Source organism: Artemia franciscana, chromosome 1, assembly GCF_032884065.1.
Source record: "Artemia franciscana chromosome 1, ASM3288406v1, whole genome shotgun sequence".
Classification (NCBI taxonomy): Eukaryota; Metazoa; Arthropoda; class Branchiopoda; order Anostraca; family Artemiidae; genus Artemia; species Artemia franciscana.
The window spans coordinates 63808348-63826243 of NC_088863.1; the positions used below are offsets into that span (position 1 = coordinate 63808348).

At 34.2% G+C, this 17896-nt stretch overlaps 1 protein-coding gene across 5 annotated transcripts in view; it reads left to right on the forward strand.

Annotated features, from left to right (window-relative positions):
• LOC136032770 (acetyl-CoA acetyltransferase, cytosolic-like) overlaps positions 1 to 17896 on the forward strand; it is a 47777-nt gene that overhangs the window by 24915 nt on the left and 4966 nt on the right. For all 5 annotated transcript variants that reach the window (XM_065713125.1, XM_065713134.1, XM_065713141.1 and 2 more), the window contains 3 exons: positions 4861 to 4973; positions 8250 to 8449; positions 14813 to 15042. In XM_065713125.1, the coding sequence (XP_065569197.1) occupies positions 4861 to 4973; positions 8250 to 8449; positions 14813 to 15042 (543 nt within the window). The remainder of the gene's footprint in view (positions 1 to 4860; positions 4974 to 8249; positions 8450 to 14812; positions 15043 to 17896) is intronic.

Below are 17896 nucleotides of genomic sequence, written 5' to 3' on the forward strand. Positions count from 1 at the left end.
AGAAAATTGGTTTTATCTTTATACAGTTTAAATAAAAATGGGACTTTTTTTCTTAGAGTGAAGGTTTATAATAATTTAAGGTAAAAAAGTTTATAACAGGATAAAATAAATGACAAGACAAGCAAACGTCAGTTGGGAAACTTAGGTATTGAAATTGCGGTTCTAAGTTATATTATATTATTGTTTTTGATTTTTATTATATTATAGTATTGTTACTGATTTTTTTTTTATTAAAGTTGGTCAGCCGAATTCAGTGGTTAAGTTATTAAGTAGACAGATACTCAACTTCAAGAATTAAACCTCAGAATAGTTCCTTAGTAAAATGGTAGAATCATACCATTACGTGGTTATTTTTTTATGTGGTTTTTTCTTTATGCAATAAAGATAGGATACGTACGTTGTTGACCTGAAGGCCCAAACCTCATATGTACCTTATGATTTTCTGTATGTCCCTACAGTATTGCTTTAATTTTTCTCTTTTGTATGTTTTACCTCCTCGTCTTTCAGACGGTGCCATTTTTTAAATTACCACTTTTAGAATTGTTGCTTATTGGGAAGCCACATGTAGAAAATGTGTATTTTGCTCGATTTTTTTTCAATAATTGCCAGACATTAAATGTTATAATTTGGTGTAAAGACTGTTTAATTTTGGGACCATTTGTTCTGCTTTCCAGACAGATCTCTTATTTAGAAAGGAGATAAAGAGTGCTTGTATTTTTGGCAAATCGATGCAGTACCTTGCTGTCTTTGGATATCTCTTGCAACCCCTCAATCCTAGTAGTAAAGCTCAAACGATAAATAATAATTTGAAATTGCTCATTTTGGACTTTTCAAAACAGAGCTCTTTTGCTGATAATTTGTTTTGTGTGACAAATGTCACACAAAACTAATGGAATACAAAAGTATCCAACTAAGCCAAAAAAAAAGTTGTTTCGTAATTCTTTTTTTATTCTTTAGTTTACTTCGTTGGGATATTGTATAATTTTTTGGTTTAAAAAAAATTATTTATTTAATTTTGTTTATTCTTTTTTTTACAATTGTTTGAAAACAGTGAAGGACCAATACTAAATCTTAAAACGAACGGAAATTAAATGAGGGGGGGCTGCTTCCTTTTGAACCTCTTGCTCTTTACACGGAGGTTTAGCTTTTTGTTCCAGTTTTGATTATTATTAATGCTCAAACACAAGGACCGTTGATATGGAACATTGAGTACTTTTAAAGCACTATTAAATTTTCATGGTTTATTGGTTTGCGCCTTCCTGAAATCCCAGCTCTTTACGCTGAAAAGTTTTATAGTACTTTAAAATACCTCTTGTTCCTACCATTGGTCCTTGGGTTTTAAAAATTTGAGACAAAAAGTTAAATATTGTCGTACAGTGTTCCACTCGTATATGGAATAACTTCTGTTCATTTTAAGTTTTAATATAGCTTCTTTGTTGTTTTAATAAGATTTTTAACTTGCTCTAAAACTAGAACTTTTTTCTTTAATATAGTAATTAAATAAATAAAAGACGATTTTTGCAATCGAAAGTAAAGAGCGCGGTAATAAAACTTAAAAGGAACAGAGATTATTTTGTAAATGAGAAGAGATGCCCCCTTTTTGAGCCCGTGCTCTTTACGCTAAAGTTCCACTATGGTTAAAATTTTTTTCGTAAAATACAGTGGTTTAAAAAAAACATATAAGGATGTTACTCACGGGCATCGGTAGAGTGAGGGAGTGAGGGACAATATCTCCACAAAACACGAAGACATTAAACATTGTATATAAATAGGAAGTCCAAAATGTTACCATTTAAACTCGCTTAAAAACAAAGTTCCTGGCAGTACCAGCCGCCCACCGATAAAATAGAATTCTAGGCGTGGCTCATCGTACGCTGTTACCAGTTTTCAGCCTCATGAAAACTGTTCCCAGTTTTCAGCCTCTCTGCCAACAGGCAGGTATTGTTATTTGCGCTACATAGAAAAAGATTATCGCAATGGGAGGGGCGCTACCCCCTCCTGCACAAGTAATAAAGGCATAAACCAAAAATTTTCCCAAGAATTAGGCTAGACATTAATTCCTCTCAGCACTTTTTGAAGAAACTGACACCCTCCACCCGCCTAAACTATGACTCACCACTCCTCCTTCACAATAGCTGATGCGCAATTATACATCGCTGAAAAGAATTTCTGTGTCCCCATGTTTTGGGGAGACCAATCCCATTAATCAACTTGGTTAAATGAAGCATTAAAATACATATGTATAGCAACCATTTATCATGTATGAACTACTTGACTTTTCAGGATTGAATGTTTCACCATGGTGTGAAACACCATGGTGCAAAAACTCAATCTATCCTTTTTTTTCGGTAGAAAATTAGTCCTCTTTGGGTCCACAACTTTTGGCCACTTAAAAAGAGAACTAAAACTTTTAAAGTCCTCTGCCTATTCTCTAGCCCATTGCTTTCGGTCCCAGGAGAAAAAAACAACAACAAATAAACAAGTATTCGCGATCTGTTTTCTGTATAAAATTTACAAAATACCACATTTTGTAGATAACAACTTGAAACCTTTACAATGGAAATTGTCTTAACAAGGAACTTGAAATACTCCTTACTTGCAGTTTGTTACCACGAACAGTCTGATAATTCACTAAAACGAGCGAATTTGTTAAAATAAAAAAGAAAAAAAAATGAATGGCAAAAGTGGAGGTAGGATGAATCTGAAACCCTAGTTTAATTGGCATATGACTGATAGAACATAGTTGCGAAAGTGTTCCCCCTTTTATCGTAAAATTTGTTAAACCAAGGATTTCTTTAAAGCTACAAACGAGCTATGATTAGGATCAAAACAGAAATACTAAAAGTGTTAAACGTTTCAAAATATTTTAAGTACGTTTTTGAAGAACAGCACAAGTCTCACATGACCATTCCATTGTTTTGTTTGCTCACCATTTTTACATCCGAATCTTTGCAGATACACAATGTACCTTCCAATACTAATCTTTAGACATGACAATGTCCTGAGTTGAAATTAACACCTATATGAACGACATGACACTTGCTTTGTCGTTTCAGTGGATTGAAGCTGACTTAATAGTCTTATGTATATAGTCATAATCATGTCACTATTTATCGTTGTTGTGGACTGATGATGACGTTACATTTAAGTTGACAAGTCTCATCGTTTTCATACTTACTTTCAACTCTTGCTGAACCAGATACGACAGTGGAACTCTGATACTCATCGTTGGTACATCTTTTCAAAACTTGACGTTTGCTGAGAGCTGTCACCTTCTCATTCTGTTTGCGTCTGCTTTTTGCGCTCAATTTGCCAGCGTCATTGTTTTTCTCGTAGTACGTTTTTTTCTTTAAGCTACGTGTTTAGCTTGACTTTCTCTCTAAATTTTTCCTTTGATTTTGTGATACCAATATATATGGATCTGATATCTTTGTAACCCTAAAGCTGTTTTTGAAACTCATAGGAGATTCTTTTTTTAACGGCTATTGGATCTTAAAATTCAGCATCAATTGACCCCTTTCTTAACTTGTTATGATGTTCGTTCATTATAATTAGAGAAAAAAAAAACTCTTATTCCGATTCTAATAGATAATCCCTATTACGGCCCTTACTGTATCCTCCTCCCCGTAAGTTTTGTGATGTTGGTTAAAAATTATGAGATAGTCATTTTGTTCAGAAACTTAGGGGTCTAGTAGCCTCCTGTGTCAGCATAACCCTCCTCGCTATCCGAATTGTGTAAACTAGCCGTTGTTCATAGATTAATTTCAGTTGAAAAGTTGTTGAGCATTGTTTACTAGACCTAGATTCCCAAAAGTTCATATATGGAAACAACGTGGTACCTCAGTGGTACCTCAGTATATGCTATGTGCAGCCAAGTTTTCACATTATTGCTGTTCTCTGTTTAGTAACAGGTCTACTAAAATGTAGAAGTCATTGTTCAGTAACGGTGTTTAGTAATATTCTTCATGACCTAACCCCGAATCCTTGTAAAGAATGAAGCACTATTTTTAATATTCCTATTCTTTAATAGGCACTTTTTAATTGAATTTCCTAATAACATTTGAATGTTTAATAGGAATTTCTCATACAGTTTTGATATCATACTTATAATAATACGTAATGAATACAAAGGAAAATTTCCGTCTTAATTAAAAATCACTTCCTACTTCAGTCCAATCAGTTCTAACTCTTAAAAGGACAATAGAACTTTTAATTCCCGTTCAAACGAGTCCTCTCTCAATCTTCTAGGGTCATTGGCTCAATATTATAACCTCTTGAAAAAGGCCATCCCACATTGAGCACCCGGAAGAGGTGTTCCTCTTCTTGGAAGAGGTTGCACACACAAAAAAACGAACAAATAATGAATATATGATCTTTCTTCTGGGGAAAAAAAGTCTGTTTTTTGTAGGTAGGAACTTGACACTCCTACAACAAAGCTCCCTCATATACTGAATTTGATGGTGTGATTTTTGCTTTTTTTTGGGGGGGGGGGTTTGATTTTGATTTTTTTTTTTTGCTTTTTGGGGACGTTTCCCCTCTTTTTTGAAAGTTGGAAAATTTTCTTAGGCTGGCTGCTATTGCAGGGTAAGATTAAACTTAATGATTTTTTTATTATTTAGAATCAGCATAAGAAAGCCAAGTCTCTCGGTTCACTAATTGTTTTCAAAATTCCTTAAAAGGTTGGTTAGAACGAAAACTGTCTCTTGAAAAATTAACTGTGATTAATTAATGTAGATAATTAATAATTACTTAATTTTTTGACAGATTGACGAAAGGATGTGGCATTAATCAAAACTTATGTGTAATTTTAGTGCACAAAGAGTAATTTTGGATCTCCCCTGACTAGTCTATTACTTTCAGATATTAACCAGCTTATGTGGTGCAAATACAGCGAGACAGGCTGCATACAGAGCTGGCATACCTTTCACTGTGCCAGCTGTTCAAGTAAACCAACTCTGTGCCTCTGGGTTAAGGTAAACCTTATTTGATATTCGTTCAAGTCAAAACTATTACTATTAAGTCATGGCAGTGCCGTGCCTCATAGATGTCATTGCAGCTTTGCATGCTCCTTCCCACCTCAATTTACTTAAAACTTTACTTTTTACCTCCCTCTCATGAATTTCCATTTTCCTTGTGGCTTCTTCTACCCCATTTGGGGATACCATTTGTCTTTTGGTCCCGGATGGGTTGCCGTAAAGCACAACCCGTGTTAAAATATTTCTTTTAATACCATTGGTGTGTTTCTGCAAATCAGTCTCATTATTGCTTAAGCTGCAAATGAAAAGCGGCTGGACGTACAAGGAAAATCAATTTCTGAGAGAAAAATTATATCACCTTTTTAAAACTTTTTCCGTTCTTTAGTGAAATATATTAAGCGAGTAGAAAACATAAAAAGTTTTTGAGCTACTATATTTTTGTATAAACTCTTTGACTCTTACTCTATTGCGTTGTGCAAAGGGGCTACCAAAAACTTTAAAGCTCCCCAATAAACTGAATCTGACATATAGCTGGACAATATCTCCTCTGCATCTGAATACTTGATGGAGGAGAAAATGTGAAATATCTGGGCCACCTTTTATTTCAAAGTCTAATCTCGTTCAAATTTTTGCCCATGATTTACAAAGACTCGAATGAGCCATACTAAACGTGGCTGCTGTAAAATTGACTGTAGCTCTTATAAAACCCTAAATGCTGCACAAAACACTAAATGAGCCGTGTAGAACGTGGCTGCTGTAAAATTAACTGTTGCTCTTATAAAACACTAAGTGAGCCGTGCACAACGTGGCTGCTGTAAAATTAATTATTGCTCTTATAAAACCCTTAATGCTGCACAAAACAATAAATGAGCCGTGCAGAACGTGGCTGTTGTAAAACTGACTGTAGCTCTTATAAAACACTAAGTGAGCCGTGCAGAACGTGGCTGCTGTAAAATTAATTATTGCTCTTATAAAACCCTAAATGCTGCGCAAAACACTAAATGAGCCGTGTAGAACGTGGCTGCTGTAAAATTAACTGTTGCTCTTATAAAACACTAAGTGAGCCATGCAGAACATGGCTGCTGTAAAATTAACTATTGCTCTTATAAAACCCTAAATGCTACACAAAACAATAAATGAGCCGTGCAGAACGTGGCTGCTGTAAAACTGACTGTAGCTCTTATAAAACCCTAAATGCTGCACAAAACACTAAATGGGTCGTGTAGAACGTGGCTGCTGTAAGATTAACTGTAGCTCTTATAAAACACTAAGTGAGCCGTGCAGAACTTGGCTGCTGTAAAATTAATTATTGTTCTTATAAAACCCTTAATGCTGCACAAAACAATAAATGAGCCGTGCAGAACGTGGCTGCTGTAAAACTGACTGTAGCTCTTATAAAACACTAAGTGAGCTGTGCAGAACATGGCTGCTGTAAAATTAACTATTGCTCTTATAAAACCCTAAATGCTGCACAAAACACTAAATGAGCCGTGTAGAACGTGGCTGCTGTAAAATTAACTGTTGCTCTTATAAAACACTAAGTGAGCCCTGCAGAACATGGCTGCTGTAAAATTAACTATTGCTCTTATAAAACCCTAAATGCTGCACAAAACAATAAATGAGCCGTGCAGAACGTGGCTACTTTAAAGTTGACTGTAGCTCTTATAAAACCCTAAATGGTGCAAAAAATACTAAGTGAGCTGTGCAGACCGTTTCTGCTGTAAAGTTGACTGTAGCTCTGAGTGTTCAAAACTCCGTGCTTTTAAGAACCACAACGTTTCAGGGAAACGAAAGCTGAAATTTTCTTTGGAAGGAATAAAAAGGAATTTTTGGAAATTAATCAGTTTTTGAGTAGAACAAATAGGTTGGCTCTATCAGGAATTTAGGAGATCAATGAAAAACCATAAATATTTCCGAAAATTGCCAACAGAGCCAGGACCGTAAGATGCTGACTCCCTCAAAATCCCACAGCCATTTATCGTGGCAAATGCGAAAATGCACTTTTCGCATTTTGAATAACGACAGTGTTTAGAGCATGGAAAAAACAACAAATTGTAACTAAAACCTTTGTCAGTTAGCAAAAAAAAGTCGGATATTTTTGTTAAGACTCAGTTGTATATTAGGATGTGTTAGGTTTATGTTTGATACTTGTGGTATTTTGAGACGTTTCTTTTGACTTGATCCAAAAGTCACAGAGATTTCTAGGGGTTGTACTATTCGACGTGGCTTGTCAAGCTGCATACGGAGAATCCCATAATTAAATTTTGGCCAAATTGACTCAAGTGGTGAGCACATAACATATCTGGTATGGAAAATAGGAAATTCTCTCTCAATGTATTTACTCGAATTTCTTTATTATTAGCTAGATAGTCGGATTTGAATTTTAAGTACAAGATGTGCGGTCAAAATTGTACCAAAAACAGCCGGTCTTAATTGTACCCAAAAAATAAATGCAAAAAAGGATTAAGAATTCACATTAATCTTATAAATGTAGCAAAACTTTGGGGTTGGTGTTTTCTAGTTTTAAATTACCTGTTTCAACTGTTTAAATCTATTTTCAGTTTGCTCAGAGAAAGGGCAGATATGCATCTGCTAGTGTAAAAATTTGTTTGTTTTTAGTTGTTTTTTTTTGTCTCGAAATTTTATTCTTAACAGCTGAGAAAGACAGAGTCTCGTGCTCAGGTATTCCATTCACATATCTATTCCAAACACAATCGGCTATTTCTTGGCTAAAATTCTAACCGATACAATTCACACGGGGATGATCAAACTTAGGTCAAGTTAAACCCATGAGATGAGGAAGCAAAATATATTTGTTTTCTAAAATTCATATTTGTTTGTTGTAACTCTCCTAAAAATATATTTTCCTAGCCGAGTGTACCCATGCTATTTATTTATCCCGTAGTAACATTGAAAAATATGTATAAAAAATTGTTACACATTAAAAGAAAATATAGATGGGAAGAAGGAAGGGAGGAGAGGGGGGATATAAATCGGTATTCGCAAAGTAGGAATTAATTCTTGCTAAACTTGACTTTTCTATAACTTTGAGAACTGTTGCTGTTTCCAGGATAACTCCCATAAGTACAGAAAAGCTAAAAAAAAATCTAATTACAAAAAAAACTTATTTTGAAAAATTAGACATGACATGTTAGTCTTTCCTTTTCCTATTCCTTTGCTTGAATAAATTTAATAATGAATCAATTCGATTAAGTATTATCACAAAAAGATAGTACTCAACAAGGTTCAGGTTTTTACTGGTCCATTTTTCAGAGCAGTTGTTCTAGGCTCCCAAGCCATTCAATGTGGCGATTCCAAAATTGTAGTCAGTGGCGGAATGGAAAGTATGTCTCAGTCGCCACATGCAGCGTGGTTGCGACCTGGAATCAAAATGAATGATACCTCATTTCAGGATACAATGATGAAAGATGCCTTAAATGACCCATTCTTTGGAATTTCGATGGGGATGACAGGTAAGGGAGATAGATCCTTGGTTTGAAAAATCATCTATGTTAATGTCTCACGATTTAAAAAAAAAAAAAAAAAAAAAAAAAAACGCAACGACCTATGATTTTATAAACAACAGATTTTTATTTTCTTAATTAGCTGTTTATTAAGTACAATTTAGTGATACAATGGGGATTTGAGATTGCTCGAGTTTCCTTAGGAATGGGGAGTGGGGAATAATCTTTCAAAAAAAGGCGTATTTCTTTCTGAATATGAAATTTTATTTTTCAGTACCTTCTTAAAGAATTTATAGCACAAGAAAGAGGGATCCTCTAAGCTTTGTAAGGGAGGAGTATTTGAGGCGAAGAACAAAAACCAGAGAAAGAACCTTGTATCAAGGGGTATGCAACTGCCTGTGAACTTGAATACTTATTCTCAGAAAATGTGACATTTTTAATGTTCGGGGTCAGTATTGCGGCACCTACTTCACTCACTCTGCAGGGTTTTCCAACCCAGTTGTGGCGGACGTGAGTCAATAATAACTGTCTATGATAGAAGGACGACACCCTATAAGCAATGCGGTATTTAATGCTTTTGAGGAATGTAGAAAATAAAGAGGATTTAATTTTTTTTTTTCAATTTAATATTTCTTTTTTTCAAATTCGATATTTATCTATTTTACTTAAGTTCTTTTCTTCGACTGATTTGCAGAGGTACTAATAGAAGCAACGAGTAAAACATAAGTGGGATCAATTGGTACGATAAGGTCCAGCATCATTTTCAAAAACTCTGTATGATACTTGCTTAACTGCCACCCTGGATTAACCTTCTATTGGTCAATTTATCCGTTTTATTCTTACATGTACTTTTGTCTTAAAATTACCCAAAATATGAGATTTTTGAGTAATGGTATAGCTTTGTTGTTTGTTATATGTGTATAAAAGTATATTTATATACCGTAGACATTAAACAACTGTCCGGTTACGTCCATTTATTTAAAATTCTTCTTTCCGTGATATTTGAATGCGATTAGATTATTGCTTTGAATTTTCTCGTCATAGGGATGATAAATATTTGAGTTTTAAAAGCTATCTAAACGTGAAAACCCCAAGTACTGGTGTGAAAACGATAAGTCTTGCCAACTTAGAACTAACATGCCAGCATAACTCTACAGAAACAATAAAAACAGACATGAGGAAGACTAGCTACTTATAGACTTAAGACTATCTTTTGAGAGAGAGAAAGATGGGTTTATTAATCTAAATAACAAAACAAGCAAATGGCCCGAAGCTAAGCAAAAGTCAAGTCACCTTTGATATGCCAATACGTAAAAGGGCGTATGAGTTATCAGATAAGGGTTAAATAATGTGAATTTGTTAAAATACTTTGCTTGTATTATATTTTAATGCAACCTTTAATAATCTTTTTTCTGTTCAGGTTTTTCGTAATAAGTACAATAAACACTTTTGTCTTGAAAGTATCCAAATTTGGAACACCTAAGTATTGGTACTGTTTTTCCATGTAACATAGCTTATCAAAGCAAAGAAAAGTTAGAGAATTAACCAACTTTTAGAAATCGTAAATTAAGTTCCAGATTAGTATTTCTCATTTTTTCTAATACTCTCCCTTAATTTTCATGTCTTTTGTTCTCCTTACAAAAATAGCTTCTATATTACATAATCGTATATTACTTCTATAATACATTAATCAAATATTAATTACAGTTTGCTCAAAAGAAGGTACTGCATTTACTTTCGATTTCAAGAACCAAAAGTCATGTGAATAGTTAAGCCGATTTAGCGCTAAGTCAAATAGACATGATTTTTGTTACTTCAAGGTTCAAGATTTTATTATTAATACCTTATTTGCACAACATATTAAAATCCCGACAGAGAGAAAACTTGACAGAGTTGGGAACAAAAAACACATAACACATAAATTTAGACTAATCGTACTTCTACTAATATTTAACATATATATATATATATATATATATATATATATATATATATATATATATATATATATATATATAAATATATATATATATATGTAAATGTAAATGTATATATATATTTCAAACTACTCTCAAAAATAAAATACAAAATAGTAAGTAAGTCACCTTTCCAAACTCCTCAACCCACCAAAAAATTTCAAATTTTATTAACTTTATTCAACTCATCAACAGGGGAAAAGGGACCAACTCCCCCCAAATCACGCCCTGCAACTACAGATGTGTATGCAAGCACATAAACATACATATGCCAATATACACATACATATACTTATTAATAAATTACATCTTCACTGGGCATTCCTTAATTTTATTTTTATAAATTTGGTAGGGGAAGAGATAGAGGATAACAATTATGACCAAACTTATTCCATACTGTAATTAAACTATTTGTTAGTGAAAAGCGCAATCTCTCGGACTTAATTAGTGGCTGACGAACCATCCAAAACCTCCTGGACTGTCCACATGAATTCATCTCATCCAATACCTTCAATGGCTCAGATTCATAAAAATACACAGGCAATGCCGTCTTACAATACTTAGCAACAAACAGAACTGATTGAAACATTACAAACTGGTTAAGTGGAAGGATATTCAATGTAATATAAATACTCCGAGTACAAGATTTGTTTGGTAGCGAAATAGGAGATGGAACTGTATTCTTTGGGTACTCACAATCCTTTATTCTGTTGTCTCTGGAGTGGCAGTAAGTGGCTCTTAAATGTATTCGAATAAGTAGATGGGGAATAATTAAGGTAAGAATGTGCTAAGCTAATATAGACGGACCTCAATGCATAAACATGAGGTGATGCCTCCTTTCAACACTTCAGCTTAATTTCAACTGAAGATGGCTAATATGATGCTTGAATGATAGGTTTTCATCAGTAACATTTCCTAAGTAACGTACCAAGCTAACACACTCAATATGCACGTTATTTGAAGCCTGACTGGAGTCCAGTACAAGAAGTTGAATTCCGAGAGTAAATAATGAATTCGTCTTCTCAGAATTTGCTATCAGATGATTAGACTTAAACCACTGCAACGACTAACATATATTTTGGCGAAGTATCAGATCAATAGATCCAGAGATGCTATCAGCAAACAACACTGTAAGTCCGAGATCCTTTCTTGACTCACTCAAGTCATCAGCAAACAACGTTTGCTGATAAAACATCCCGTTTTATCAGCAAACAACACTGTAAGTCCGAGATCCTTTCTTGACTCACTCAAGTCATCAGCAAACAACGTTTGCTGATAAAACATCCCGTTTTATCAGCAAACAACAGTGTAAGTCCGAGATCCTTTCTTGACTCACTCAAGTCATCAGCAAACAACGTTTGCTGATGACGATCTGATGAAGATCAAGAAAAGCATGGGGCAAAGTACACATCATTGAGGGACTCCAACGTTCTTCGACTGCTGCACTGTTCTTGATGTGAAGTCACCACCGTCAACGAATTGGTTTTGGTCATATAAGTACGACATAATTAAAAAGCAGGTGGATCCTCTTATCCCGTAATGATGCAGTTTATGTTCCAAAATACGATGGGAAATTGTGTCGAATGCTTTTTTGGTGTAAAAAACACAATTGCTGGAATGTCACCCTTATTCAAGACGTCATGAATAAACTGAGTAACAACTAAAACCGCATGTTGGGTAGAGTGGTTTCTTCTGAAACCAAATTGTGACAAGAGAAAGAAATTAGTCTTCCCTAGAAACGAAACCATACGAATATATAAACAATATTCAATAAGTTTAGAAAAAGCCGATAAAATTGAAGTTGGACGATAATTATTTGCATCTTTTGAATCACCTCCCTTATGTAACACAACTATTCTAGCGGCTTTAAACCAATCGGGGAATTTTCCGCACTTAAAACAAAGGTTAATAATATGAGTTAAGCACTCTGTAGTTTATTGGATAATCGTATTGAGCAAATTTGTACTAGATCCATCAGGCCCGTTTCTCAAAAGCCTAGAAATTACCAATTATCCTGAAGAGCGAAAGAGATATTGATAGGTTATTCTATGGAAGTAAATACTTCTTGAAACAGTATCTTCTGATGACTGCAATACAGTCGTTGGTGCAGAAGTCATTTCACGATAGTAGCAAAATGGTGGTCAAGTAGTGTAATCACTTCTTTTTTTCTTTCCCGGTTGTCCCATCTGTGGCTGTCATTTCTTCGGGAATTTCATTTTGTTTCATCCGATTCAGACAATCATTAATTAATTTTCGTGTCTTCCTTGGCTACCCTTCCCCCTCCAGGAATGCTTGTTTGTAATAACTCTGCTTCGGTGCTCGAATTAATTTTGTTAATGAATTTTTATGGTTCTTGAGATTTTGCTTACTATCTCCAGTCAAAATTTATAAGTATTTCTGATACAGCTCATTCTTTTTATAGACTTGAGTAGGCTATACTTGATGTAACCCAAGCCTTAGTAGGCTGTTTAAGTCTTCTGTTTGTTGTATGAGGGTAAGGGTATGCCTGGTCAAGTGCATTTTTAAACATTTCTAAAAACCTCCTCGCAGCCTCATCCGGGTCTTTAAAACTCATAAAAGGGTAAAAATTTGGCTTTTACTTACTTTTTGCTGCTGTCTGGCAACAGTTGGCGTAATACAGATAATTCGATCACACACCACCATAAAATAATCTGATATGTCGTCTACGACGACCTTACACGTTCGAACTTGAATATTCGTACAAATAGTGTTAATAAGAAACTGGGAAATTTCAGTAACTTTAGTCGGTATACGACATGCAGGGAGACATCCTGTGGCTAAAACTGTAGACAGTATATCTGATGCTACGTCATAAGTGTGTAAATTACTCGTGCTACGGTTACGCAGTACAGATATATTAACATTTAAATCACCTATAATGATAGACTTACGGAAATTACGCGACAATATATCAAGCCATAGCTGCAAAATTTCAGTATACCTTTTCGCACTTCCACTTGGAGGACGATAGCACACGCAACCAACTCATGGTTAACCTCAATTTCTACCGCTAATATTTCAAACAGCATCTCCACGTTCAAATGTTCCACATCACTAACAATTTTAACAGGTATTGATGACTTGACGAAAAGTTCGAGTCCTCCTTGCTTTTTATTTTGGCAATTCTTACACACCAGCTTATAAGCGAAAAAATTAACTAACGTTTCAGTTATAAAATTTAAGAATGTTCCACGCAAACCATATACGTCCAATTCACTAGACGAAATAAAAGAAAAAATCTTATCCAAATTTCCAACGAGACTACGCCATTTCAGGAACGCCAGCCGAAAATCACCCGGAAAATACTGTGTACTAGACAAACAATTGAACAAAAAATACTTATTACTTGGTGAATTAATTACTTCCAAATCCAGGTATTTTGTTTCAGAAGTCGAATTAGAAGAAGAAAAAAATCATTAAGATCAAGCGGGATATTCTAAAGGGAATCAAACCCCTCAATCTCCAGCCGGCGAGATGAATGACTTTTAGTTAAACTCAACTTACCAAATATCCTGGGTGGGACTCTGGAGCAGTGAGTGAAGAAGATAGTTGATATATAGGTTATATCATCAACGAATCGTTATTAGTATCATACTGTTTTCTTAAAAAACAAGAAAATATACGCCAAAAACTGAACCTTGAGTAATGCGAAAAATAGCGAAGAAAAAATATAGAAGTCAAACACAAAAGAAATAAATATTAATATAAGGAAAAATTTCAAGACCAGCAAGGATTTCATGAGATTTCCCCCACAATCTGCTTTTTTTTTCACTCGATATAAATTCTTTGGCGTTGGCCAATCATAATGAATAAGTCAACTTCGTTTAAAATTGATAAAGCTAAGAAGTGTTTTAGTCTTAAATCGATATGAAAATGACGTTTTGGAAGCTCAGTAAAAGGTTCATGGGACAAGATGAGATTAGACATTTACCGTGATGTATGTTTTTCTAAACTAAGCGTTAAATCAAAATAAAATGGAACAGAATAATCTCCAATCAAATAGATTTGTAATTGAATCAAGTATCCTATGAAATTCAATCGAAGTTCCAAAAAAGTACTGGTGTTTATAATGTTTTTGGGGGAAGAAAATGGTGAATTTGTCATAACAGTTGATCAGAATATGTTTTCTTGTGGGGAAGAGGGCCTAGTCCTCAAAAAGTGCGCTATAAACCCTAACTCCCTGATGTTTTGGCTGTGTTCTATGGAAGAACAATCTCGAGGTATAGAATTCTTTGCTGAATGCTGAATGCTAGAACTTCGTCACTCTATTTATTGGCAGATATAGAGATATGTATAACAACTGTGAGGGGGTAGGGGGTCTCCTCTACTCGTCAACTGTGCTACGACTGAGTACGTTAATTAATTTCTTTTCTAGCCGAAAATGTTGCAAAACAATGCGGTATAAGCAGAGCAGAACAAGATGAATTTGCTGCTTGTTCACAGCAAAAAACTGAAACCGGTGTGAAAAAAGGGGTTTTCAAAGAAGAAATTGTACCTGTTACTGTGCCAGATAGGAAGTGTCCCTTGACTGTTACAGAAGACGAATTCCCTCGATCGGGGACTACAGTTCAGACCTTGTCTAAATTAAGACCTTGCTTTGAGACGGTAAAATGTTTTTACATTAATATGGGTGTATAATGCTATGTATTTTCTTTTCTTTGCTTTTTTTTTGAAAAATGAAATAGAGGTAGTGCTGCTTGTTTCTTGTATTTTTATGCATCAAATAATTTTGGGGATTTTATAATCATATTCATTCTTGTAACTTAAAGTTTAGAAATGATTCTTGTTACAAGAATAAGCCTAAATTCATATATAAAATTTTAATTAGCTAAGACTGGCATTTGTTGCCGTGAAATCGATGGATGCTGAATTAATTTTTTTTAATTGATAATAAGTAAATGATTAAAATAATCAAATTCATTCTTAAATAAAAATAACGTTCAGGGTTATTATTAAAATAAAAATTGGGGGGATGGTAATACAAAATAGACTCTGTTTGATAAGTGGAATAAGAACTGCCAAAAAATCAAGACAATTTATGACTTTGTGGGGAATAGATAGAAGATAACAGATGAAAATAGAAGATAGTTGAGAGAAGATAACAGAAAATAATGTGAAAAGAACCTAGCTCAATGAATATGAGAAACTTAAAAGAGTGGAAACTGAAAAACGACGTACCGAAACCAAAATTGACATAACATACAAAACAGCATAATGCTAGTATCGGAAAGTAAAACGACTATTAGTTTTCGATTTGTTCCTTATTTATCCTGCCTTAAAGAAATTTAGAACTTTTTTTCCATTTGCTTTAAATGGAGAGGAGAGTAAAGGAAGCCAAATTTGTTTTACCAGTAGACGAAGTAGCCTACTCAAATTGCCAAGATTTTCGCAAGCTAATCAAGGCCTACTTGTACAGACTGGATTTGGATTTAAACAAATTAGTTATCATTTACAAATTAATTTCAGTTTTAAACTCTATAGAATTACTAACTAATCGCATCAATTGTGTAATTTCATTTGAATTATTCTACTTTTTAATTGAAATCACTAGATGCTACTTTCTGTTCGGTGCTTTTTAATTCCTATTTTTAGTGTTTAATTTCTAACTTCCCATGTAACATTTCCGAGTTGATCTAACGCTTATAAGTTTCCTCTCCTCTTTGACTGTAATTAGCTTTTCCTTACCTAGGACAGCCCCCCCCCCCACTAGCCTGATTTATGAGCTCCATGAGCCCTGAATGAAAACGGACAAAGAAAATGAGAATAAATCGTAAAATAGTAGAAGCATGTATTTCACCAATAACGTTCACGCGAAGCGAGAAAACAAACCCCAGCACTCACACCTTCAAAATAATATGAACCTGATCAGCACAGGCCAATGCCCAGTCAACAACTCTACCCCCTTAATACCAAAACAATATTATAATATTCAAAATATACCACCAATATATCAGCAATAATAATAATAAATAGAAAGTTTACAATTTACTATTGAACTTAAATCCATTTTAACCTTATAAATTAAACTCTTCGTAAGGAAATCCAACACAAATTTTTTGAGGGTCTCACGCAGCTGGTAGTGAATTCCATATCTTTTAAAATTGTGGTCACCGGATTAAGGTTGGACTTGGTGCACCGCGTAGAAGAAATTTTTCCGCCCGTAGAATTTCCTAGAGCATATGATGAAAAATTAGAAACAACAAGTTAGATTCTTTAAAACAGTTGGCAGTTGCTCGTGGACTAAGAGAAAGCAGATTACGCACAGGATGCGAGACACACAGACCGAAAATTTAGTAGAGGCTTGATGAAAAGAACATTAGTCTCTTTGATAGTTTTTCTGGCTCTCTCGTGGGAAGAAGAAATCAAACTTGTAGAATACGTTAAGGTAGACATCCAAGAACATATCCAGGGGAATAGGGGGTTTGAACCCCCACCTCCTCCCCCCCAGAAATGCTTGTCCGACTCGTAAAAACGTAAGAAAAGTAAATATAGACAATTTTTGATGTGTTTTTAAAAAAAATTGTACCCCCTCCCCCCCCCAAAAAAAAAAAATCCTGGGTATGACCCTGTAGACATCTATATTAGCATTAGCATGCAATCAGAAAGTTACGGTGAAATCAATTGAGAAATAAAGTTTAACAATCCAACGAGAAAATGAGTGTTTAAGTGTGACTCAGGGTGGTGCTATTGTACAACAGTTTCACACTAAATGCAATTTAAAATCTACATTAAGAAAAGCAAATGATAATATATATAAGCACTGGGCAACGCTGGTTCAGAAAAGAATTCAGACATATCAGCTTTGTTGCCACATGAACTAAAAATCGTTTTGGTAATTGTACCAAAAGTAATTTATTTTCTGTTTCTTCTGGAATCTGGTAGAAATCAAGCCATTGTCTTCCATTTCCTCGGGTTTCATTCAGCCTCTGAATTGTAAAGAATTGATTCAATTTCCCAGTTTTAGTGACGTTCATCAAGGGTTAGAGTTATGCAGTTTTAAAAAAAGTCTTCTCTAGTACTAAGAAATTAATAGACATGTATTTTTTTTTCATTTATTAATTTTTTTTCTTTCATTATTTGGTCTTGTTTATTCAGTTGTTTAGGAGAGTATTGTATGGGTAATATCTATAAACACAATCATAGCATTAAAAAAGAATTGTATTATGTCATATAAACTAACAATAAATTTATTGATTAAAATAATATCTGATTATTCTATAATATGTCAAAAAACTACTTCATTAGAAATTTGTTCAAGAAAAGTCAGTGATAATATCATGAATTATTTTAAATTTGAGAACCTTTAAATCAGATTTATTTACCTAGTTTTCAGTTGTAAAACTAAATGCAATTTTACACTTCTTTTACGGAATCATGTTTTACCCTGTTTTACCTCTTTTTTTTAACCAGTTTAATGCTAATTAATGGCAGTGTTTGTCTTTGGCTTCAGCAATCAGAA